Genomic DNA, 25,077 nt, shown 5'->3' on the forward strand with positions numbered 1-25,077 from the left:
TGAGTACAATTACCAGCACACATCTCAATTAAGTTGTGAACCCATCAGTGGCAATTTTAGCATGTAAATCTTGGTGGGGCAAACAAAAACAAACATTGGGGGATGCATGCCAGCAAAGCTACAACAAAACAATAAAAAATACATTAATTGTACTATAACGGTGACAAATGGTGCCCACAAACTGTTTGGGCCTACATAAAGCTGTCCCAACAGCAGAGTCCCAACAGCAGACGTGACATGAGCTAGGACGGACGTAGTCAATATAACTATTTGTTCAGCACTTTTGAAATGTACAGCGAGAGAATTCAGAACATGGGCCATTCTTACAGCGTTCTCTCTGTACACCAAGTCAGAACTGTAGGATACATAAAGGGGGCATGTAAGCAGACGGTGAAAGCTCTTATAATATTCAATGATTATATTTCTCTAAAACCGGTTATAGGCTACATGTGCACCATCAAGTCAGAACAGGAAAATAGACTAAATTAACAGGGTGAGGCACATGGGCTACTAACAGCTTACTACACAACATACACTTAATTTTACTTTCTTAGCTACAGTATACATATCTCTGTGGCATATTACATCATTTATGCAGTAACATACAAGACATTTTTGGACTCACCTTGTTGTGATGTGCTTGTACACCTTGTAGTTAGCTTGTACTCCATGGTGCAGCTTGAGTAGGTAAATAGAGGATCTAAATGACCCTATGGCAACACAGCACTACAGCAGCAGAGCCCAGGTACTGTACCATCATACCAACACCACACAGTTTATGACAGAGCTGCAGCGAGGGGGGAGGTGTAGCTCAATGTTGCTTGTGGCATCTTCCCCCTGACTCTCTATCCATGAAGTCTGGTACACAATTATTTAAGCGTGGCCATAGAGAGTCTGTTAGCTATTGCCATAGTGGAGCACCTCAACCCCAACCCAATTCCTGAATAAATATGAAGTGTGTGTGTGTGTTCCCTGGCTTCTGCTTAGGATGCTTGACTTGAACAAGCCCCTCACTGCTCACAGGGTGCTCCAATACAGGGGAGTGCAGCTGCAAGCGACAGCAGTTACAGCAGTGTTGAAAACTTCAGTACCTCTTGCTGCAAGATCTTGCCAGCGTAGGGAAGAAAAAACACAACATGAGAGGTAAAGGATGGCTTTTGAAGCTTTGTTCACTTTGTTACATATCCTAATCCAATATCTGCACACCCCGAGCACAATGTTTGTTGGGTTAACCCACAGTCTAAAACTGTTGCCAAAGCTTTAGGAGAATATCAACATTACTGTGGTTGACACAAATATTTAACTTCCATGCAGTATGGCATAGACCTGTCTTACTCTTGACAACTTTGTCAAACTCTAGAGTTCTCTGTATTCTAATGACATGACAACCCTTTAGACAATGAGCTCCACACACTGATAATTGCTGATGTAACTGACTGTAAGGAATATAGTCATGTGAAATACTCCAAATCCACCAACATACAGTGGACTACTCTTATAATTCCTCATCTATAGCCAACAGGGGGCACTAGAATTCCACCACTATAGCATTAACAGTAGGCGTTCACAACAGCAAGGTTTAGCCTCATTTACCTCATGCATTTACAGATGAGCCAATCAGAGATGGAGAGCATCATGTCCACCATGTCCATCACATTCGTATTGCCCCACTTATAAAAATTGATGAAAGTTATGGCAATATGTCATGTTATATCCCACCCAGATTCAAAACTGGACAGGAAGGAACATCTCCCCCTAAAATAATTGAACAAATAATTGGAGAAAAGTTTAATTTTTAAAGAGCACCCTCTACTCTAAAACCTACAATGGGATATTGTCAAAACCCCAAATAAGTAATTCATGTTCTGGTCTAACAGGCTATAGTCGACTGGTCAGTGTAATTAGCAGCATGTACAGTAGTCAGGCTATTTGTGTAAATGATCCGCAGTCCATCTATCTCCTCATCATGGATGTGGAATCCCAAATTATCATGGTTTTGTTTTTAATTTACAGATGCTGTTAAATTCTGTCGCCACCGCATAGGACGTGCTCTGACCGGATGACACGATGCCTTTAGTGCCCCAAGGATTGTGCACAAGGGAGTCGATGATCTGTGAATCTCACTGTACATTGCAGCGGCGTCCCGACGATGGTCAAAGTTGGGTAGACGTCTGAGTCTGGGAGCGGATGCAAGGACTTCAAAATGAATCCGATGGAGTTTCTCTATCAAATAATCGCATTCAATATGGCGGCATAAGGGATAAAGTTAAAAAGGAAAACAAAGAAGAAACTAGGTTGATCGCAATCTGATCAAGGACTTGGACAGGACGTCTCCAAACTCGTTACGCAGAACTTTTCCAACATTGAGACCGTATCTGATAGCTCAATGCATAGTTTATGTGACACACGGAGTGATACACGGCTGTATTCTTCTTACAGGTGTGATTTTGTAGGCTACACTAGGCAAGTTCTCTTCCTGGGTAGAAATGAATGAAGTATACCCCTATTCACTTTGTTGAAACTCCGAGCCTGGGAATTTACATGCAATAAAGTGACAGTTGGATGCCAAAATGAGTGTTTACTCTCATATCTGGAGGATTTTACAGATATTCCTAGCGACGATTGTCACAATTGTCACGCAAGGTATGTACCATACAAAAAGGGTTACAATCAGCCTGAGTGACTATCTGTATATTATATTCTATTTGTATGTTTTTGTTTGGTACATATTTAATTGCAGACTCTTTATGATGTTGAAATAGTATACATAAGTATTTAGGATTATTTGTATTCCATTAGACAATGTGTAACAAACGAGTTTATTATATGATCAAGGAGCTGATATGAGATAGACAGTATACCCTTGTGGTTGAAAATGTATTTAACTTTTATAGTTTCCTCTGAAATGTTATGCCGTACTTTTATGAATACAATACGCACACTGCCATCAGTCAATTGGCTTTGCAACATAGTTACAGACTGCAATTTCACCATGGTAACTTGTTGTTGTGGTCAACTGCCCCTATATGACACAAAAAGTCCCATTTGTCCAGTGAATAAGACAATGGCTTGAAATGAGTGTGCCTAGTCCAGTTTAGGTGCCACTCAGATTTGTGAGAATACTGGTATACAGGTACAGTAGGCCAAGGAGGTCCACCTTAGTCTAATTACTCCAAAGTGCATGTTAAGACTAATCAAATCTTATTAAGGCTTGATTTTTAGTTAGAGTTTATGTCATTGAGGGTTAGTGCTGATGTAACTTGCATTTCGATTCGCAAACCTTATAAGGATGAGAATGTTTTTGATGATGTACTGTGTACCAGTACTTTATGGGACATTTGGCACTGTCATTAAGTTCCACTTATGAAATGGACATACATTTGTATTTCCTTAGTTTAGTCTCAGTGTGCAGCAGAGCATAAAAGGAGTTTCGGTGCATATTAGCAGAAGTCCAGAACACATTACTGTACTCATTCACCTCAGTGATGAAATGGACAGGACCCTGTGGACTATAAATATTCCACATCACAAAGGCATTTGCTGAAAAGCTTTTAACTGCCTCAAAGACAGCTATTTCCAGACGATGTGGCCTTCCTGAATTATAATAAACAGACTGGATGAAGAGGACAAAAAGGGAGAAATCCTGATAAAACCAGCTTTAAGAGTCTCATTGGATATAGCAATCCCTACCAATCCCCACACAGGCCTAAGCATCTCCCTCCCCTCCTCCTCTCCCTTTCTGTACACATATGATCAGTGCTCTATCAAGTTTCTATCTTTATGTAGCGGTTGCAGGGACATAGGGTCTTTTCAACAAGTAAACCATTGCTATTAGGAGAGCTTTCTCCGTAAAATACTTAGGTCATGCCTGACTTTTCCTCTGGGGAGAGGACACATCCAATATGGAAGTAAACAACGTCTTGACCTAAAATGACAGACTCTATTCAACACTTCAAGTGGAATAAGTGAGACATCTGTGTCATGTCTCTGTCATGCCATTTGAAGTCGGATCACGCACAGGCTGTTCTTCACGGATATAAACATTCATTATAGCACATTAGAATGCATGGAGTTGAACTGTTACTGTTCTTTCAAAACACCACGCAGCATAGGCCAGGTTTGTTTGGTTTGTGGTCATCTTAAATCCGTGGGTTCTATCAAGACAAACTCAAGTTGAGTAGCTTGTCAGAGCGTGATAGATAATTCTGTATTAAAAGAGACATTGACATGTATACTTGTTGGTCTCAATATAATGCTGCTAAAAATAGCATCGAATGACAGCATGGGTAATCTTTTGTTTCCTAGTAACAACAAATAGCCTACTGTAATTGCACAGTAGCCTACAGTAAGTACAGAGCTTATACTCTTAAGTGAGCAATCCTGTGCTATCCAGACATTGGTCAGCTGGCAGCTTTACCACTACTGGGAACAATGCCAAGCCGACCTACATACATGTATAACCATGTCATGAATTAGCTTTTGCCTCAGTCTCCTCACTTTTCTAGCTGCCTTAATTGTTTGACTGTATCCAGTGATCCTATTGGTACTGTAACCCTGTTGTTACCCCCAACTTTAGAACATAGGGCCTAATGTAGTCCTGTCCTTCTCCCTGTTCCTTGTGTTCTAATGCCTTGATTATTTGCTGTTTCTAACAGGCCCACAAGTAGTGACTTATTCTGAGAAAAGGGACCTGAAGATTATGTTTAAAGGTCGCCTCAGTCTTGTTTAATCAGATCTGAAAATCTATCTCCCTCTCCCTCCTTGTTTCATATCAAATATACTATATTTAAATTGCTTAATGCAATTGCAGTTTCATATTCTCAAGAAATATAGACTATCCTATTGTACAAATGTAACCTATACACAGATGTTTTCATTTGGAATCAACTGTAGAATTTGCAATATAGATTTGATTAACAGCATATTGTGTTGCGCTGGGCATATGGATTCGGTTGTGCATTGGATGTCTCATAGTAGCGTGGGGAATGCAAAGTGGGTCAACTTTGAGCAATTTTTATCTCCTAAATGTTTTGGCATTCAGGTCCAAAAAGTAACATTTTCCGATCACTTCTACCAAGTATGGAAGGTTTCCTTCAAATAAAAAAGGGGTGTAGTCAAAACGTGATTGAAATGATATAGAATGATCCAAGAGAAAACAACAATGTCATTGGAGACAAGTGCATTTCTGCAGACCAGAATAGATATTGTTCTTCTGGACAGGGAAATAGAAAAGTCAAAGATGTCAGTCTCCAAGTTGGGTGATTGGAGCAGCTATGTGCTGAAACAGCTGGTGGAGGAATTTGGCTCCTTCTTTATCAGCTGGATGCAAAGCGTTTATCATGGCGAGAGAGGAAATACAGTACATACGCAAACATATACTGTAGCTTCCCTACACAGTGGACAATCAGTGATTATTGTCTCAGCAAATGAGACTGTTAACATACAGTATATACTCACTAGTGCATTATTTGCATTGAGCACAATTGTACCACCCCTCTTAGATTTCAGAGCTAACTCAAGTGTTCTTAAATACATTGGGGAGCACAGATGACCAGTCAAACCCAGCTTGAGAAAGATATAACAGCCTGTGATATGTGTTGCCACAGTTGCAGCACATCTCCCTCCTGCAGAGATGCCAAAGCAGAAAAGGCCCAGTGAGTGTTTATTCACAGTGGTGGGAAATACTGCCAGCTCTGGTATTAAACAGCACATCTGTCAATGGTCACTGGTGGAGCTAAGGGGGAGACAGCCCCTGTCCCTGTCCAGGAAGATGATTGAGATACTGTACATGTCCGTGTGAGAAAAATAAAAACATCCATTTGTGTTTCTCTTTGGGGGTCACTCTGTAGACTTGGCTCCGTTGTGACACACAAACTGTTTCCCTGACTGTGTAAAGCTCTCCAACCACTGCACAGGTGTCTGCTTGGTGATAAAAGCAGGTCGAAGGAGGGATGATGTAGAGACCTGTCACACGCCACAAACCGTGAGGGACAAGACTTAGTTAGACTTACTTTACAAAAAGCTCCAAGCCCTCCTCCTCCTCCTCAGGAAAAATAACCACAACAATCCAGTGACAGACATGTCATTCTCTCTGACATATTTTGTCATAATTTGACCAATGGAACAGAAAGGTGTGTCACTACACATGCAGATAACATTATAGGAAAGGAATATTATGGACATTTTGGGGGGGAATCTCTCTAAACTCTGTGGTAAGGACACGTTTATGACAGTTATAAGATCAACAGTAGTAAAGAGGGACATTTTTGATTATAGCTACAAACTCATCACTGGCACATAAGATACATGCATTGTGTATTAGTTCATAGTTCATGATTAATCAAATTCTGTTACATTACAGGGCTCAGAGTCTCTGTCCTCTGGGCAGAATAGAATGTGGCAATTTGTCATGAACAAGCAACTGATTGTATTTTGTGTCAAAATCAAGTTATAGGTCTACACTTAAGTGGAGAATAGACTGTTTCACACTTTTTCTAACAGACAGTTTATTAGCAAAGCCAGAGTGCTGTTGAGTGCCATTGAGTATGAGATCATCTCAGTTAATGAGCACATACCAGGCTGCTCTCTCTCTCTCTCCCACCAAGTAGGCCAATTAGCCTCCCATTGACAGTGCAGCCTCAGGTCAGCAGCCATAATGTGTAATCTATCAAAATGGGGGCAAATGAGAGTGGATGCTGGCCTGTGGACCTGCGGCTCAGTTCACTTCCAGAGAGACAGTTGTGTCATACCCCTCATGCTTTTATGCCGGATCAGAGGGCTCTAATGCTGTTGTCCCCCTTGACATCCTCACCCTACTCCAAACACACACACCATGAACATGCTGCCCTGTGTAGGACCAGATCAGCCACCACCTAGGTAGGTCAAGTTGTTTTAAGGCATACAAGTCAATATAGCTGGAATTACATCATTTACAGGGAGTAATCCCATTTAATTCATCTCTGATACAGTGAAATCTGCCAATAAATCATTTGTGTTTTCATGCATGTCATCAGATCATGCAGATATTATTGCTTGCTACTTTGCCATTTGGTTTTACATAAAAGTTTTGATCTGAAAGAAGAGGGAGGATGAAAGTTAAGTCACTTCTGCAAAGCACAACAGAAAACACACCTCTTTTAACAGGGAAATCATGAGTAATAGAACACACCTGAGTGTCATAATTGTCTCTAGGATGGTCTCTGCCTCCCTCTGGTAACAGGTGGAACCATGACACCAAGTGTTCATGACAGGTAGTCCGTCCCGCACTTTGGTCATTTTCACTAGAAATCACTCTCATTTGGGTATGGGATTGACTTGATTTGGATGATGGATGATATCAAGGGAATGTAGTCTGTTCTGCTGCTGTCCCACCAGTGCTCCTTTGTCACTGCATCACACGCAGTAATACTCTTAGCTGCTTCTGCTATGATTTCTAATATAAAGACCCTCTTGTATACTATGGGAATTTGAAGATTAAGTAAATGGTCACTTTAATGATGATGTCCCATCTAGTTGATCAGCTTGACTCAAGTCTAGTTCCTGGAAATCTCTGGATGGTTTCTTTTTGGCAATTCCCGTTAAACTAATATTTTATTGGGATATCTTTGTACTCAGGTAATTATTATGATTTTGTACTTAATGATTGAGGCCAGCTATTATTCCTGTCCACTTCATATAACCATGAAACAATGGATCCTGTTATGAAACTCCTGACCCTGATTGTGGTTGGTAGCCCAGAGTGGAGAGAAACTGACCAGTAGCCGGAAGGTTTGTTAATGCCAGGCTGTAGGCTATTAGCAGAGGTTAAGGGTCTCTAGTGACTCAGTAGTCCATCCAAAATGATGAACATGAATTTCCTCTACATGTCATCAAAGCAACACTGTCTGTTAACCTACGGGTAATGTTTTGTCTCTTGCTTTCCCACAGAGTTGGACAGCCGGGAGATGTCAGACAACACTAAGAGCTCTCTGCCATTCCCTGTGTTCCTTCCAGTGAACTACCAGGTGAAAGACGCAGATTACTTCTTTTTGAAGGAGGCCGGTCAGGACATCATGAGGAACTCCAGCATGCAGACACAGACACAGCCATTTGTCATCCTGAGAGCCAGCCGGCCTCCTGCTGTCAACGCCAGCTATGGGCCCCTGTCCACAGAGCAGCCTGTCCCTCTAGACCTGGTACAGTCTGTGCAGCTGTTCCGGGCCCCGGGGGTATTCACCTACAACTGGAAGGTCCAGTCCTTTGTGCTGACCCCCCGGGTCTACTCATCCATGCCCAAGGTGCGGGTGTTGTTCTATGTGGCTGGGAGGGACTGGGACAGGGGAGCAGATGGGCTAAAGGATGAGTTGCCCTGTGTTACGGTGTTTGCCTTCTGGCAGACTCAGGAGGTGAGGGGCTCCTGTGCCCTTGGAGGTCTGAGGGGCACATGCATGGCTGAGCTGGAGCCTGTAGCCGGCTGGTTCAGTCCCGCAGCAGAGAGCTCTAGCCCGGGGAGGTTGGACCCAACAGAGGTAAACACAGTAGAGCTGTACTACCAGGCCCGGCCCAGTGCATATGGGAAGTGCAGGGAGGGCGATTGGGATCGCTGGGGCAGCTCAGAGCAGCAGCAGGCTGAGTACATCCCTGTGACTCCCATGCAGAGGATCAGCAGTGTGCGCCTCCTTCAGGTGCCAAAGGGAGCTCCATCTCTGTCTCAACTCAAGCTGGGAAAGGCTGTTGTCATCCAGACTTCCTCCAAACCCCTGAAGAAGACAGATATCGCCACTTTCTACATCCTCATGGCCAGCTCCTCCTTCCTGGAAAACTTCACTATGCGGTGAGTTTCAGATGTCATGTTTGATGTTTTCACTCATACTAAACTTGACTTTTTATTATGTCAAGTCAATTATTATAAAACAATTAGTTATCTTGAATATTCAGAATTCCAAATGCAAATGCAACTATTTACCCATTAAATAAAGGAAAAACTATGGTGAAGTGCCTATCAGACCAATAATTGTTCTGCAGCACACTGTGGTTATAATTGGTTAATAACAGTTAACCCTATTTGCTGAAGTACTGCCAATGTATTGCACAGTAGCCTTACTTATCTCGTCGATTTAGCCACACATGCCCAAACCCTGTACGTTAGAAATATCCAATGAGATTTGAAGTGGATTAAAATATTTATCTGAAAATATGATAGATTTTAGCATTCTTACAGGGAATTGAGGCAGATTATTGAAGTTAAATTGAAAAATAGTTGAGAGTAATGATATTCAGAGCTACAGTGGCAAGAAAAAGTATGTAAACCCTTTAAAATTACCTGGATTTCTGCATAAATTGGTCATCAAATTTGATCTGATCTTCATCTAAGTCACAACAATAGACAAACACAGTGTGCTTAAACTAATAACACAGAAATGATTGTATTTTTCTTGTCTATATTGAATACATCATTTAAACATTCACAGTGTAGGTTGGTAAAGTATGTGAACCCCTAGGCTAAGGACTTCTCAAAAAGCTAATTGGAGTCAGGAGTCAGCTAACCTGGAGTCCAATCAATGAGGCGAGATTGGAGATGTTGGTTAGAGCTGCCTTGCCCTATAAAAAGCACTCACTAAATTTGAGTTTGCTATTCACAAGAACCATTGCTTGATGTGAACCATCTCCAAAAGCCTTGATGTTCATCAGTCCATGGTAAGACAAAATGTGTATAAATGGAGAAAGTTCAGCACTGTTGCTACTCTCCCTGGGATTGGCCGTTCAGCCAAAGACTCACAGAAATCTCTGGAACATGCTAACATCTCATGAAAACGTATAATTGTTTTTGTGTTATTAGTTTAAGCAGACTGTGTTTGTCAATTGTTGTGACCTAGATGAAGATCAGATCAAGTTTTATGATCAATTTATGCAGAAATCCAGGTATTTCCAAAGGGTTCACATACTTTTTCTTGCCACTGTATTTCAACTTCCCATGCAGTCATCAAGCGTCTCTGTGTCACTGTGATGGAGATAAAGTGTGCTCAGATGTGGCTTTCTAGTGGCTCAATATCTGACTGATGTCAAAGGATTGCGTACAGTGTGCTGTGCGTCTTATTATAATGACTGCATATGTGTATAGTGGGGATTACAGGCAAAGCCCAATTTCATCATTTCAAGGCAGTGCTCGTTCATTATGTTAAATGTCCCGGTTCTACTCGAGGACAGAGCACCTGCACACTACATAACTTCAACATCATAGTGTGACAGCCATGCATGTAGGGTTTATATCCATACTGCTGAGACTTTTTGTCTGACTAATATTTTTCTCCGCTCATACAGGAGTAATAAAGGACTAGTGCACTAATTTGGTGGGAATATACAAATATTTGTTTTAGATTTTTTCAGGTGGTGCTGCAGCACCCACAGCACCCCTACTTCCCGTGGCTATGTTCACACAACTGCCTGACCCTATTGATTCTTTACACTAGGCATTGAAACTTATTGTTTCAAGGACTCTCAGGGCAGAGGTAATAAGGATGGTGTGGTCTCTCTCTAGTTCCCTGGTTTATCATATTTAGATTGAGGTGTGTCTGACAGCATTTTCATAGACTTGTCTATAGTGTGTGCAGTATAAATTGTCTCCACACAGCCCTCAATATCTCCACATCATCCTTGTTCACAGCCAAACCCCCGCCTAGACCAATGTATTTTCACTGATAAACACATACAGTTGAAGTCAGAAGTTTACATACACCTTAGCTAAATACATTTTAACTCAGTATTTCACAATTCCTGACATTTAATCCTATTAAGAACTCCCTGTCTTAGGTCAGTAAGATCACCACTTTATTTTAAGAATGTGAAATGTCAGAATAATAGTAGAGAGAATAATTTATTTCAGCTTTTATTTCTTTCATCACATTCCCAGTGGGTCAGAAGTTTACCTACTCTCAATTAGTATTTAGTATCATTGCCTTTAAATTGTTTACTTGGGTCAAAAGTTTCAGGTAGCCTTCCACAAGCTTCCCATAATAAGTTGGGTGAATTTTGGCCCATTCCTCCTGACATAGCTGGTGTAACTGTGTCAGGTTTGTAGGCTTCCTTGCTCACACACGCTTTTTCAGTTCTGCCCACAAATGTTCTATAGGATTGAGGTCAGGGCTTTGTGATGGCCACTCCAATACCTTGACTTTGTTGTCCTTAAGCCATTTTGCCACAACTTTGGAAGTATATTTGGAAGACCCATTTGCGACCAAGTTTCCTGACTGATGTCTTCAGATGTTGCTTCAATATATCCACATAATTTTCCCTACCTCATGATGCCATCTATTTTGTGAAGTGCACCAGTCCCTCCTGCTGCAAAGCACCCCCACAACATGATGCTGCCACCCCCGTGCTTCACGGTTGGGATGGTATTCTTAGGCTTGCAAGCCGTCCTCCTTTCCCCCCCCCAAACATAACGATGGTCATTATGGCCAAACAGTTATATTTTTGTTTCATCAGACCAGAGGACATTTCTCCAAAAAGTACAATTTTTGTCCCCATGTGCAGTTGCAAACCGTAGTCTGGCTTTTTTAGGACGGTTTTGGAGCAGTGGCTTCTTCCTTGCTGAGCGGCCTTTCAGGTTATGTCAATATAGGACTCGTTTTGGAAAATGCTCTCAAGGATTTGGAAAATGCTCTCAAGGATGAACCAGACTTGTGGAGGTCTACAATTTTTGTCTTAGGTCTTGGCTGATTTCTTTTGGTTTTCCGATGATTTCAAGCGAAGAGGCACTGAGTTTGAAGGTACAGTGCCTTGCGAAAGTATTCGGCCCCCTTGAACTTTGCGACCTTTTGCCACATTTCAGGCTTCAAACATAAAGATATAAAACTGTATTTTTTTGTGAAGAATCAACAACAAGTGGGACACAATCATGAAGTGGAACGACATTTATTGGATATTTCAAACTTTTTTAACAAATCAAAAACTGAAAAATTGGGCGTGCAAAATTATTCAGCCCCCTTAAGTTAATACTTTGTAGCGCCACCTTTTGCTGCGATTACAGCTGTAAGTCGCTTGGGGTATGTCTTGGGGTATCAGTTTTGCACATCGAGAGACTGACATTTTTTCCCATTCCTCCTTGCAAAACACCTCGAGCTCAGTGAGGTTGGATGGAGAGCATTTGTGAACAGCAGTTTTCAGTTCTTTCCACAGATTCTCGATTGGATTCAGGTCTGGACTTTGACTTGGCCATTCTAACACCTGGATATGTTTATTTTTTAACCATTCCATTGTAGATTTTGCTTTATGTTTTGGATCATTGTCTTGTTGGAAGACAAATCTCCGTCCCAGTCTCAGGTCTTTTGCAGACTCCATCAGGTTTTCTTCCAGAATGGTCCTGTATTTGGCTCCATCCATCTTCCCATCAATTTTAACCATCTTCCCTGTCTCTGCTGAAGAAAAGCAGGCCCAAACCATGATGCTGCCACCACCATGTTTGACAGTGGGGATGGTGTGTTCAGGGTGATGAGCTGTGTTGCTTTTACGCCAAACATAATGTTTTGCATTGTTGCCAAAAAGTTCAATTTTGGTTTCATCTGACCAGAGCACCTTCTTCCACATGTTTGGTGTGTCTCCCAGGTGGTTTGTGGCAAACTTTAAACGACACTTTTTATGGATATCTTTAAGAAATGGCTTTCTTCTTGCCACTCTTCCATAAAGGCCAGATTTGTGCAATATACGACTGATTGTTGTCCTATGGACAGAGTCTCCCACCTCAGCTGTAGATCTCTGCAGTTCATCCAGAGTTATCATGGGCCTCTTGGCTGCATCTCTGATCAGTCTTCTCCTTGTATGAGCTGAAAGTTTAGAGGGACGGCCAGGTCTTGGTAGATTTGCAGTGGTCTGATACTCCTTCCATTTCAATATTATCGCTTGCACAGTGCTCCTTGGGATGTTTAAAGCTTGGGAAATCTTTTTGTATCCAAATCCGGCTTTAAACTTCTTCACAACAGTATCTCGGACCTGCCTGGTGTGTTCCTTGTTCTTCATGATGCTCTCTGCGCTTTTAACGGACCTCTGAGACTATCACAGTGCAGGTGCATTTATACGGAGACTTGATTACACATAGGTGGATTGTAGTTATCATCATTAGTCATTTAGGTCAACATTGGATCATTCAGAGATCCTCACTGAACTCCTGGAGAGAGTTTGCTGCACTGAAAGTAAAGGGGCTGAATAATTTTGCACGCCCAATTTTTCAGTTTTTGATTTGTTAAAAAAGTTTGAAATATCCAATAAATGTCGTTCCACTTCATGATTGTGTCCCACTTGTTGTTGATTCTTCACAAAAAAATACAGTTTTATATCTTTATGTTTGAAGCCTGAAATGTGGCAAAAGGTCGCAAAGTTCAAGGGGGCCGAATACTTTCGCAATGCACTGTAGGTCTTGAAATACATCCATACACAACTTAGTGTATGTAAACTTCTGACCCACTGGAATTGTGATGCATTGAATTATGAGTTAAATAATTGTTGGAAAAATTACTTGTGTCATGCACAAAGAAAATGTCCTAACTGACTTGCCAAAACTATAGTTTGTTAACAAGAAATTTGTGGAGTGGTTGAAAAACGAGTTTTAATGTCTCCAATCTATGTGTATGTAAACTTCCGACTTCAACTGTAGCTATCTTCATCAAGGGTTGCTGTCAACACAGACAGGTGGAGATTTACGTTGTCTTCGTTAGAGATAGTACTTTTTCTGCTGCTACTATATTTTTTTTTTTTTTTTTTTTAACTCTGTTTATTAAGTTTTGAACATACACACACACAGACAAGACAAAGCAATATAAATAATATACTCAACTAGAAAAAAAAATACAAATAAAAATACAAATAAAAAAATAGCTTTAAAGATACCATACTTTAGACAAGTTAAACACACCAGGCAGAAGGCTACAGAGGTTAAAGGGCAATCTATAGTACAGGGACAGAGCAAACACCTCACCATTGTTCCTGTAAGCAGTCAAGGGATAAGGGTGGAGAAATGCAACCACTCACAGAGAGTCATGGCCACAGACCGACCATCCACTGGACAAAAAAAAAGTTTACAATGCTTTAAAATAATTTAAAAAAAAATATTATTCATGTAGGCGTGAACAAAATGTAAAAATAACTGGGAAAAACAAGCTAACACTTCAGTCTCTGCCTGGGCAAGATGAACAAGGCATCTGCGGACCACAATCAATAAGCACATGGACCTTAATACCCCCCCCCCAGCAAAAACACAGAGAGAAGCTCCTCCAACCCTTAAGTCACAGACTTATTTTAGTATTAATTGGAATGCCATCAGAGGATGGACTGTTTAAAGTAAGACCGGAATGGAGCCCAAGCCTCATCAAACAGTTTGGGGTTCCCACGTGAATTGAATTGATTTTTTTCTAGTTTCAGAGAGCACAACACATCCCTCACCCAATATTTATAAGATGGGGGAGCTGCCATCTTCCAGTTCTGTAGTATTAGCCGTCTAGCTAAAAGAGTTAAGCAACAGTGTCCGACTGGATTCTTGATAGGGGGGTACCCATGGGCAGTACTCCAAAAAGGGCTGTAAGGGGAGACGGATCTATAACAGTGTCATATATATCAGAGAAACATTTAAATATGAATTCCCAGAAACCTGACAGTTTATGACAGCCCCAAAACATGTGCAACAGTGTGGCTGGTTCCACCTTACATCTGACACAGGTAGGATAAAAATCAGAGAATATTCTTCCAAGTTTGGCCCCCGACCAGTGGATACGATGAACCACCTTGAATTGAATGAGGCTGTGTCTAGTGCTAAAAGAGGACGAGTGTACCCTGCGCAGCACAGATTTCCAGGCGTCTTCCCCAAGTTCCTCCCCCAAATCCTTTTCCCATCGAGTCTTTAAAGGCACCAGAGAAGGGTTCTGTAGGTCATGAATGATTGCATATACATCTGAAATTGCGCCTCTAGGAAGCTTGTTCAGCTCCAAGATGCTCTCTATAGCAGTATTCGCAGGCCTATTGGGAAATCCAGGTGTGTTAGCCCTGACAAAGTTTCTAGTCTGGAGATAGCGGAAAAAGTGGGATTGGGGGAGATTGAACTTTTCCTGCAGCTGAGAAAAAGAGGCAAATGTATCATCAAAGAATAATTGGGCTAGCGAGGAAAGGCCTAGTGAGTGCCAAATGCCAAAAGCCCCATCATTCAAAGATGGGGGAAATAAAATGTTCTGATTGATTGGGCCTGATAGAGAAAAGCCTCTGAGGCTAAAGGCTAAACGGAACTGATTCCAAATTTTAAGAGACTGCTTTACAATTGGGTTGGCACACCTTTTGCCTAGGGACACTGGGAGAGACGAGCACAGCACAGAGGGAAGTGCTGCAGGTTTACACGATTCAGACTCCATCTGGGCCCAGAGTGGTCTAGGGCCAGTAGGATCAGTCTGCAGCCAGTACAGAACGGCTCTGAAATTTGCAGCCCAGTAGTATGTCTGAAAATTTGGTAAAGCTAAACTCCCCAATGACCTAGGCTTCTGTAAATGTTTTCTACCAATCCGTGGTACCTTGCCATTCCAAATAAAATGCATGAATGTTTGATCCAGTGAAATAAAAAAAGATTTTGGAATAAAAATGGGTAAACATTGAAATAAATATAAAAATTTGGGCAACACATTCATTTTAATGACATTAATCCTTCCGATAAGAGAAAGGGGTAGCGAATTCCAAAAAGTAAAAGATTGTTTCAATCTGTCTGCTAGAGCAACAAAGTTTTCCTGAAACAAATTTGAATATTTCCTTGTCACTTTTACTCCCAAGTAAGTGAATTGATCCCGGACAATCCTAAACTGAGAACTTGTGAAAGAGCACTTTAAAGCAGCCTTGTTTACCGGAAAGAGCTCACTCTTGCCTAGATTCAGCTTGTACCCTGAGATTGATCCAAACTTTTTAAGAACAGATAGGGCACGTGGCAATGAGGTATCGGGGTTGGAGATAAACAAAAGGAGGTCGTCAGCATATAGCGAGACTTTCTGCTCCCAGCCCGCCCTGATTATGCCTTGAAAGGCATCATTAGAGCGTAGTGCAATGGTGAGAGGCTCGATTGCCAAAGCAAACAACAAGGGGGAGAGTGGGCAACCCTGTCTGGATCCACGGTGCAAGGGAAAATAGTCAGAGGACAAGTTATTGGTCCGTACCGAAGCCATGGGGGAAAAATAAAGAATCTTTATCCACGCAATGAATTTGGGGCCAAAGCCAAATCTATAAAGGGCAGCTGTTAGGTAATCCCACTCAACGCGGTCAAACGCTTTTTCGGCATCAAGTGAGACCACCACCTCCGGGTCCCCCGACGCTGTGGAGTACAGTATATTCATAAGGCGCCTAATATTGAAAAATAAATGCCTATTTCTCACAAAGCCAGTCTGGTCAGAGTGTATTACTTGGTGCAGCAAGCCTTCCATACGGATGGCTAAAAGCTTAGCTAGGATTTTGTAATCACAGTTTAAAAGCGAGACTTTTAAGAGGCGATAGGATCCACATTCCAGGGGGTCTTTGTTTTTCTTTAGTAGTAATGAAATTGAAGCCTGATAAAGACTAGGCGGCAGCTTTGAAGTATTGAGGCACTCTGCAAATAGTCGGGACAAGAATGGGCAAAGCAGACCAGAAAACGTCCTGTAAAATTCGGTTGGAAAACCGTCCAGACCCGGTGATTTACCACTTTTCATTGCGGACACTGCTGTTGCAATCTCCTCAAGCGTAAATTCTTCTTCTAGACAGTCATGGGAGTCTGTATCAATTGAAGGCATATTCAAGCCATTAAAGAAGGAGTCAATCAGCGAAGGGTCTTGAGGGGATTCAGAGGAGTATAGCGCAGAGTAAAATTGTTTAAATTGATCATTGATCTCTTTATGTATAACTGTGGTGGCACCAGACGGGGTCCTTATTTGTGGGATTAGACGTGAGGCCTCAGATTTACGGATCTGATGTGCAAGGAGTTTACTGGCCTTGTCGCCTTGTTCATAGACTTTGTATCGAGCTCGCAAGAGTAACTGTTCAGCTTGCCTGGTAGAAAGCTCATCAAATTCAGATTGGAGTAGTTGGCGCTCTTTATGCAGATCAGAGGAAGGATCCGTAGCATACTTCTCATCCAATGTGGCTATGGACTCGCTCAGGTCCCGAAGTCGCTGGGAGCGAACTCTGTTTTGGTTGGCTGTATAAGAAATAATTTGGCCACGTAGGTATGCTTTGAGAGACTCCCATATGGTAGAGCAGGACATACCTGGTGTTGAATTAGTTTCTAGGAATAAGGTAATTTCAGAAGAAATGAAATTGACAAACTCCTTATCTGAGAGTAAAATGGGGTTGAGACGCCATTGATAACACCTAGGAGGTCGCTGGGGAAACTCAAGTTCAAGCACTAATGGTGAATGGTCAGAGATAACAATACTCTCGTAAGTACACTGCCGAAGGTTAGGCAGAAGTTTTTTGTCCAAAAAGAAGTAATCAATCCGGGAGTATGTTTGATGAACATGAGAATAAAAGGAATACTGTCTCTCTGTAGGATGTAGGAAACGCCAGGCCTCAAACATAGCATATTTCTGAAGAAAGGATTGAATAAGTAGGGCACATTTAGATGGGCCTGTATTTGTTTGTGAAGACTTGTCAAGAACTGGGGACATTTTACAGTTGAAATCCCCCCCTAAAATCAACAAATGAGAATCTAAATTGGGAATAGCAGACAGAAAGGAAGAAATGAAACTTGTGTCATCCCAATTGGGAGCATAAACACTAGCCAAAACAAGAGGGGTAGAAAACAGTTCACCGGTTACTATGACGTATCGTCCCTTAGGATCAGCAATAACCTCAGACGCTACAAAGGGAGTAGCCTTATCAACCAGAATAGCAGCACCTCTTGATTTAATATGAAAGTTTGAGTGGAACACTTGACCAACCCAGTCCTTACGCATCCTAAAATGCTCACCAGTCCTCAAGTGAGTCTCTTGTAGAAATGCAATATTTGCATTCAAACCCTTTAAGTGTGTCAACACCCTCTTACGCTTCACCGGGTTGTTAACCCCTTTGGTATTCCAAGAAATGTACTTGATCGTATTATTCTGGGCATTCCCGTTATTCAACCCTGTCATTAGAGCATAGAATGGAAAAGCAATGAGCGCCCAAAACCCCCAGAATAACTTGTCTCAGAGTAATAATGTACGGTGGTAAATGTTTGGAAAAAGTACAGAAAAAAAAACAGAAAAAAAACTAAAAAGACAGAATGACAACATTAGAACTGAACAATTCAACCTGCCCCCCCACCCCCTCCCCCCATCCCAGACAATACCTCCCCAAACGAGGTACAAGCCTAAATAGAACATGTTCTCTTCGCACAGTATGTCTGTGAGAGTGCGGTCTTAAACCTAAACCCACAGTCCCGCTCTTTAAAGTCGCGTTTTGTTAGTGGATCAAGCAGCAAAAAGAAAGATTTGTATGTATTTTTTTCAAATAAAAAAAAGGCGAATCCCCTGTGCAAACGGAATGACAAAAGCACCACTTGTAGATGTATATAATTGTATTCCCTGTCTTATAACAGGCATTGAGAGAAAATAAATAAAATGTATAAAGGCTCTCAGCCAAAAATCTAATTTGAAGTAAGGAAATCGTAGTAAGACAATCAAAAATAATAGTAATTATAATAGTAGTCTAATTGAAGCTGAGACAGCTTACAACCAATCCCAAAAAACTATGTCTGCGCAACGTTGAACGTTTGCTGGGCTTAAATGACGCTCAAAACTTTTAAAATTAAAGTGAGGCCCCAGAAACCGTGTAGCCTCGGGAGACATTTACTGTTTACTGGGTCAATGCAAACGGATGCAGTAAACAAATAACCAAAAATATTTTGAGTCACTGAGACAATGTGTAAACAAACTAAATAGGTGAGCGAGATAAGGCACGCACACAAGATGATCAAAACATTAGATCACATCAAATAGGCCTGAATAGTTTCACCAACTATACAAGACTAGCCTGTTATATCTAAACATAATTGTACCACAAGTGGGGTACTTACTATGCACAGTTCGCAAGCAACAGTTGCTAAACTGTGAGCATATTCAAGACTTCTTGATGTGACGTTGAATGTGAGCCATAGCCTCCTCCGGAGATTCAAATGTGTGGTCTTTACCCTCATGAGATATCCATAAACGGACCGGGAATCGCAGTCCATACTTCACACTTGGATGGTCCCGAAGTACTCGTTTGGCCTGTCCGAAAGCTGCGCGCTGCCTGGAAACAGTGGGGGAGTAGTCCTGGTATATGGAAAAGCTCTGTCCTTGAAAGCTCAGAGTGGTATTGCGGGCTCATCGGAGGATCTCCATCTTCTCATGCCTCTCCCCATCCTGGGGCTTTGGGCGCAGCGACCGGTGGGCTCGATCAATCAGGGGCTTTTCATCTAAGGCAAGAACATCCTTCAGCAGCCCTGAAACGAAATTCGTGGCGCGATGCATTTCCGCGGACTCTGGGACTGATACAAGCCTCAGATTATTGCGGCGAGAGAATCCCTCTAAACTCACACAGCTCTCCCTCACCTTTTTCAAATCCGCAGCTAGGCGTTTAACGCAGTTGTTGTTTTGAGTGATGTAATTGCCGGCACAGTCTCGTTCCGCAGGATGGTTAAATCTGCTTTTAAAGTATCAGAAACCTCCTGTATTCTGGCCTCAATCGTAGCAACCACCTGTGTTTTCATTTAAACTATCTCAGAGCGTAGTAGTTTGATGGCCTCGAGAATGTTCATTTCAGCGCCGCCAGGCCAAGCCGCGCCCCCGGGTAAAGTGTGCGTCCCGGGCCCTCAGACTCAGGAGAGGGCGGTGATGAGAGCGGGTCTTGTAGGCCGGGTTTTCTCAAAGTCATGTTCTTGGCCTTATGTTTGGTCGACATGCTGACATTCGGAAGCAAAGTAGTCTTGGTTTTTACGGAAAGGGATCACCAAATTAATATTTGAAAATAAATACGGTTTTGCTGCAGAATTCACAAACTTTAAGAATACCACGGGAGCAAACGGAAAACACGTCAGTCGCACATGGCGTCCCCTACCATCCCCCCTGCTACTATATTTCAACCACACTACTGTATGTGGTAAATTATGGCCATGTCAGGGGTTCCAAAGCTCTATTTTCTCAATATGTCGCAATTATTTATTTGTGTTGCATGTATTCTGGAGTTTATTTGATGGTATCAGGAGTAGTGATGCACCGATATGACATTTTTGGGCGATACCGATCCAATATTTTCCTTGCCCAAAAAAAACGATACCGATATCCAATATTACATTTTTTTGCATCCCTTGAAGCATTCTAGTACAGTTAAATAGTTAACACACACACATGGAGGCAGCGGTCTAAGGCACTGCATCTCAGTGCAAAAGGCATCACTACAGTCCCTGGTTCGAATCCAGGCTGTATCACATCCAGCTGTGCTGTTTCGTTGTTAATTTGTTCAGTCGTTTCATTCTCAACCAGGATTTCTTATACTATGGAACACCGTTTGGGTCTTTGCGTGTCAAATAACACTATTTGACGTGTCAAATAAGCTTGATGACCAATCGGGACCTGAATATCACTGCACGGCACATAATAATTGAACGTGTTTATAAATTTTTTACGTAAGTATTACCCATTGATTACACCAGCACTCGTATTTCATATGTCACAACGATTCATCGATCCGTATGCTATGATGCTGGTAAAGTTGTCTCGCGCACCTACAGTGCTGGCCATTAAAAACCTAGCTAGCTCATGGATGCAAACAATGTTCTTCCCCAAAAACATTGCAAAACGACATAATCTGTTTCAGAAGCTAGCTAACTATATAGCTAGGTGTCATCATCTAAAATAACCCTAATTTACAAGACAGTTCTTATTTGATGGTGGTCGGACCCATCTATGTGAAACTAGCCACAATAAGGATTAGCCACAATAGTGGGCTTTGCGTTTAGCCTTCAAAATAAAAGTAAGTTATTGACAGTGATGCAAATGAATACAAATAGTAGAATTATGTCATACTTGAATAGATCATGCTAAACGAGGTTGGAATGAGGTTATATGAAATCAACAAAAGACCATAAATTTGTTAATTTGACAAAAATCTGATTGTGGATCAATGACATGGGGTATCAGTCTACTCAGTGACACCCAGAGAACATTAGCGTTGCTCTTATTGCGAGGTAGCCACTTGTTGTTCGCCTATTGAAATTGAACTTCAGTTCATGGAAATAAATAGCTAGCCAGCTATTTAACCCTGTTGCCCAAAGCCAAAGTTATAAGCAGCCAGCTAGCTTCATCTGGCTAATGATTCTCGGCCGGACCGGGTTATGTGTTGTGAAGCTAGCCACAGTAAGGATTAGGCACAATAGTGGAATTTGTGGTTACAATTGGTGGAATCATGCCATATTTAGACTAGTTAATGTTAAACAAGGTTGGAATGTGAAGCAAGGAAATGGGGTGTCAGTCTACCCGGTGACATCCACAGAGCATAACTGTGAAGAGTTTACGCAAATATTATGTTGTAGCTCTTATCGCTTATCTTTGGGGCGGCAGGCAGCCTAGTGCTTAGAGCGTTGTGCCAGTAACCGAAAGGTTGTTGGATTGAATCCCTGAGCTGACAAGGTAAAACTCTGTTGTTCAGCCCTTGAATAAGGCAGTTAACCCACTGTTCCCCGATAGGCCATCCTTGTAAATAATAATTTGTTCTTAACTGACTTGCCTAGTTAAATTGACAGTGTGAAATCACCTCCCCAGTCAGCCTATTGTGTGTATTGACGTTCATATTGCACTGTACAGCTTTACTTAAGGATTGGGGATCAATGAAATGGGGTATCAGTCTACTCAATACCCAATATATTTTTTCCCAACGTCCTCCTCAGAGTTATCAGACTCCAAAACATCCACACAGTATTGTTTTTCCTTGGGAATTGTGTTCAATACACATAGGTTGACAATAAATATGGCTCAATGCACAGTTGTTTCAGAGTCCCGCAATACTTACACACAAGGATTCCTAAATCATTGCTAAGAATAATGAAAATTACTGCAGTTTCTACTGGTCATTGTCTTCAGGCTGGTTGTATTGGTGCTAGCTAGGTACCAAGCTAAAGCTAGCTACCTCAGAAGTTGCGGTCGAACAAATAATGCTTTATTACCAACACTGTATTGTAAACACATCGTTCGTGGCCGGTGTTTGCTTGTTTGCAGACTTTTGTACAGCTTTGACAGTGCTACTGATAGTAGTGGTGGTGCTTGGCTTGCACGTGCAAATTCAGTGATTGTACATGGTTGACAGCCTAACGTGAGTAAAATAGAGCCATAAGAGAGCCTGCTAAATGACAGAAATGTAATGTAAATGTCTTAGTAATGTAAATGTTTTTCGATAAAAATGTGTTTCTCTACTACTTCTAGTTATTTATTTATCTTATGTTTTTCTAATGTCGAACTCATTTGTGTGGCAACTCATTTGAATGAGATTAATTTAAATCAAGTTGACAGCTGCCTCTCTCTTCCTGTTCTACTCTCATGTGTTGGAATCTATGTATACTTAAGCAGTGGGGCTGAAAATAAGCCTTTTCCCTGGGTTCTCGCTCTCTCGCTCACCCACCCCAGTGCCCATGTATCTTAATCCCCTTTGCTTTAGTTTGAATTCAAATTGCCTCTTGCTCACAGTCTCTGCCTCATGGGGTCAATGGTCACATAACAACAACAAGTAGAGTAAAGGAACAGGAGCAATGGTAGGAGCTCCTCTCATCTACCTCATGTAATTTCTCATCTCCCTCAAGTCATTTCTCCTCTCCTCTCCCTCAAGTAATTTCTCCTCTCCTCTTCCTCAAGTAATTTCTCCTTTCCCTCAAGTCATTTCTCCCCTTTAACCTGAATCACCTTGCCTCTCATAAACAGAAGAGTACAAAAAAGTATTTAGTCAGCCACCAATTGTGCAAGTTCTCCCACTTAAAAATATGAGAGGCCTGTAATTTTCATCATAGGTACACTTCAACTATGACAGACAAAATGAGGGGAAAAAATCCAGAAAATCACATTGTAGGATGTTTAATGAATTTATTAGCAAATTCTGGTGGAAAATAAGTATTTGGTCACCTACAAACAAGCAAGATTTCTGTCTCTCACAGACCTGTAACTTCTTCTTTAAGAGGCTCCTCTGTCATCCACTCGTTACCTGTATTAATGGCAACTGTTTGAACTTGTTATCAGTATAAAAGACACCTGTCTACAACCTCAAACAGTCACACTCCAAACTCCACTATGGCCAAGACTAAAGAGCTGTCAAAGGACACCAGAAACAAAATTGTAGACCTGCACCAGGCTGGGAAGACTGAATCTGCAATAGGTAAGCAGCTTGGTTTGAAGAAATCAACTGTGGGAACAATTATTAGGAAATGGAAGACATACAAGACCACTGATAATCTCCCTTGATCTGGGGCTCCACGCAAGATCTCACCTCGTGGGGTCAAAATGAACACAAGAACGGTGAGCAAAAATCCCAGAACCACACGGGGGGGCCTAGTGAATGACCTACAGAGAGCTGGGACCAAAGTAACAAAGCCTACCATCAGTAACACACTACGCCGCCAGGGACTCAAATCCTGCAGTGGCAGACGTGTCCCCCTGCTTAAGCCAGTACATGTCCAGGCCCGTCTGAAGTTTGCTAGAGAGCATTTGGATGATCCAGAAGAAGATTGGGAGAATGTCATATGGTCAGATGAAACCAAAATATAACTTTTTGGTAAAAACTCAACTCGTGGTGTTTGGAGGACAAAGAATGCTGAGTTGCATCCAAAGAACACCATACCTACTGTAAAGCATGGGGGTGGAAACATCATGCTTTGGGGCTGTTTCTCTGCAAAGGGACCAGGACGACTGATCCGTGTTAACTAAAGAATGAATGGGGTCATGTATCGTGAGATTTTGAGGGAAAACCTCCTTCCATCAGCAAGGGCATTGAAGATGAAACGTGGCTGGGTCTTTCAGCATGACAATGATCCCAAACACACCGCCCGGGCAACAAAGGAGTGGCTTCGTAAGAAGCTTTTCAAGGTCCTGGAGTGGCCTAGCCAGTTTCCAGATCTCAACCCCATAGAAAATCTTTGGAGGGAGTTGAAAGTCTGTGTTGCCCAGCAACAGCCCCAAAACATCACTGCTCTAGAGGAGATCTGCATGGAGGAATGGGACAAAATACCAGCAACAGTGTGTGAAAACCTTGTGAAGACTTAAAGAAAACGTTTGAAAGGGTATATAACAAAGTATTGAGATAAACTTTTGTTATTGACCAAATACTTATTTTCCACCATAATTTGCAAATCAATTCATTAAAAATCCTACAATGTGATTTTCTGGATTTTCTTTTCTCATTTTGTCTGTCATAGTTGAAGTGTACCTATGATGAAAATTACAGGCTTCTCTCATCCTTTTAAGTGGGAGAACTTATACAATTGGTGGCTGACTAAATACTTTTTTGCCCCACTGTATGTGTGTATGTGTATGTGTCTGTCTCTGTACTGTTCACCACCCTGCCAACACAGCCCGTGTTCTATCCCTCCTTTTCATCATCACGCAGCCAGTGTCTCTTCTAGTCTGGGCCTCAGCAGCTGTCTGACTGTTTTGTCACTGTTCAAGTGTCCCATTAAGTCAGGCTTAATGCTCAGTCGTCAACATGATGATCCCAGTGTTGGTGATAGCTAGTGACAAGAGGACCAGGGATCTAATCAGTGTGATAACATGGTCAAACCATACCTGATAGTTTCATTAGATTTCCATGAGATGTTATTTTTGCAGCTGTCAACTCTCTATTACAGCTTTATTACCGGTCATATTGACAATGTAAATCCCACATAGTCAAATTATGATTATTGTTTTAAATTTTATTTATCTAGGCAAGTCAGTTAAGAACAAATTCTTGGGACTCCCGATCACGGCCGATTGTGATACAGCCCGGGATCGAACCAGGGTCTGTAGTGACATCTCTAGCACTGCGATGTAGTGCCTTAGACCTCTGTGCCGCTCGGGAGCCCCAATTACATGAGGGGGAATCAGATTGCTATAGGAAATGTGTTTAGTCTGT

The 25,077-nt window shown here is 41.8% G+C and overlaps 1 protein-coding gene across 1 annotated transcript in view; it reads left to right on the plus strand.

Annotated features, from left to right (window-relative positions):
- Positions 1 to 1,708: 1,708 nt before the first annotated feature.
- LOC110525720 (transmembrane protein 132D) overlaps positions 1,709 to 25,077 on the plus strand; it is a 57,412-nt gene continuing 34,043 nt past the window's right edge. The window contains exons 1-2 of the mRNA XM_036979718.1: positions 1,709 to 2,643; positions 7,927 to 8,812. Of these exons, the coding sequence (XP_036835613.1) occupies positions 2,571 to 2,643; positions 7,927 to 8,812 (959 nt within the window). The 5' untranslated portion in view covers positions 1,709 to 2,570. The remainder of the gene's footprint in view (positions 2,644 to 7,926; positions 8,813 to 25,077) is intronic.

This window comes from Oncorhynchus mykiss, chromosome 6 (genome assembly GCF_013265735.2).
Source record: "Oncorhynchus mykiss isolate Arlee chromosome 6, USDA_OmykA_1.1, whole genome shotgun sequence".
In the NCBI taxonomy this organism is placed as follows: domain Eukaryota; kingdom Metazoa; phylum Chordata; class Actinopteri; order Salmoniformes; family Salmonidae; genus Oncorhynchus; species Oncorhynchus mykiss.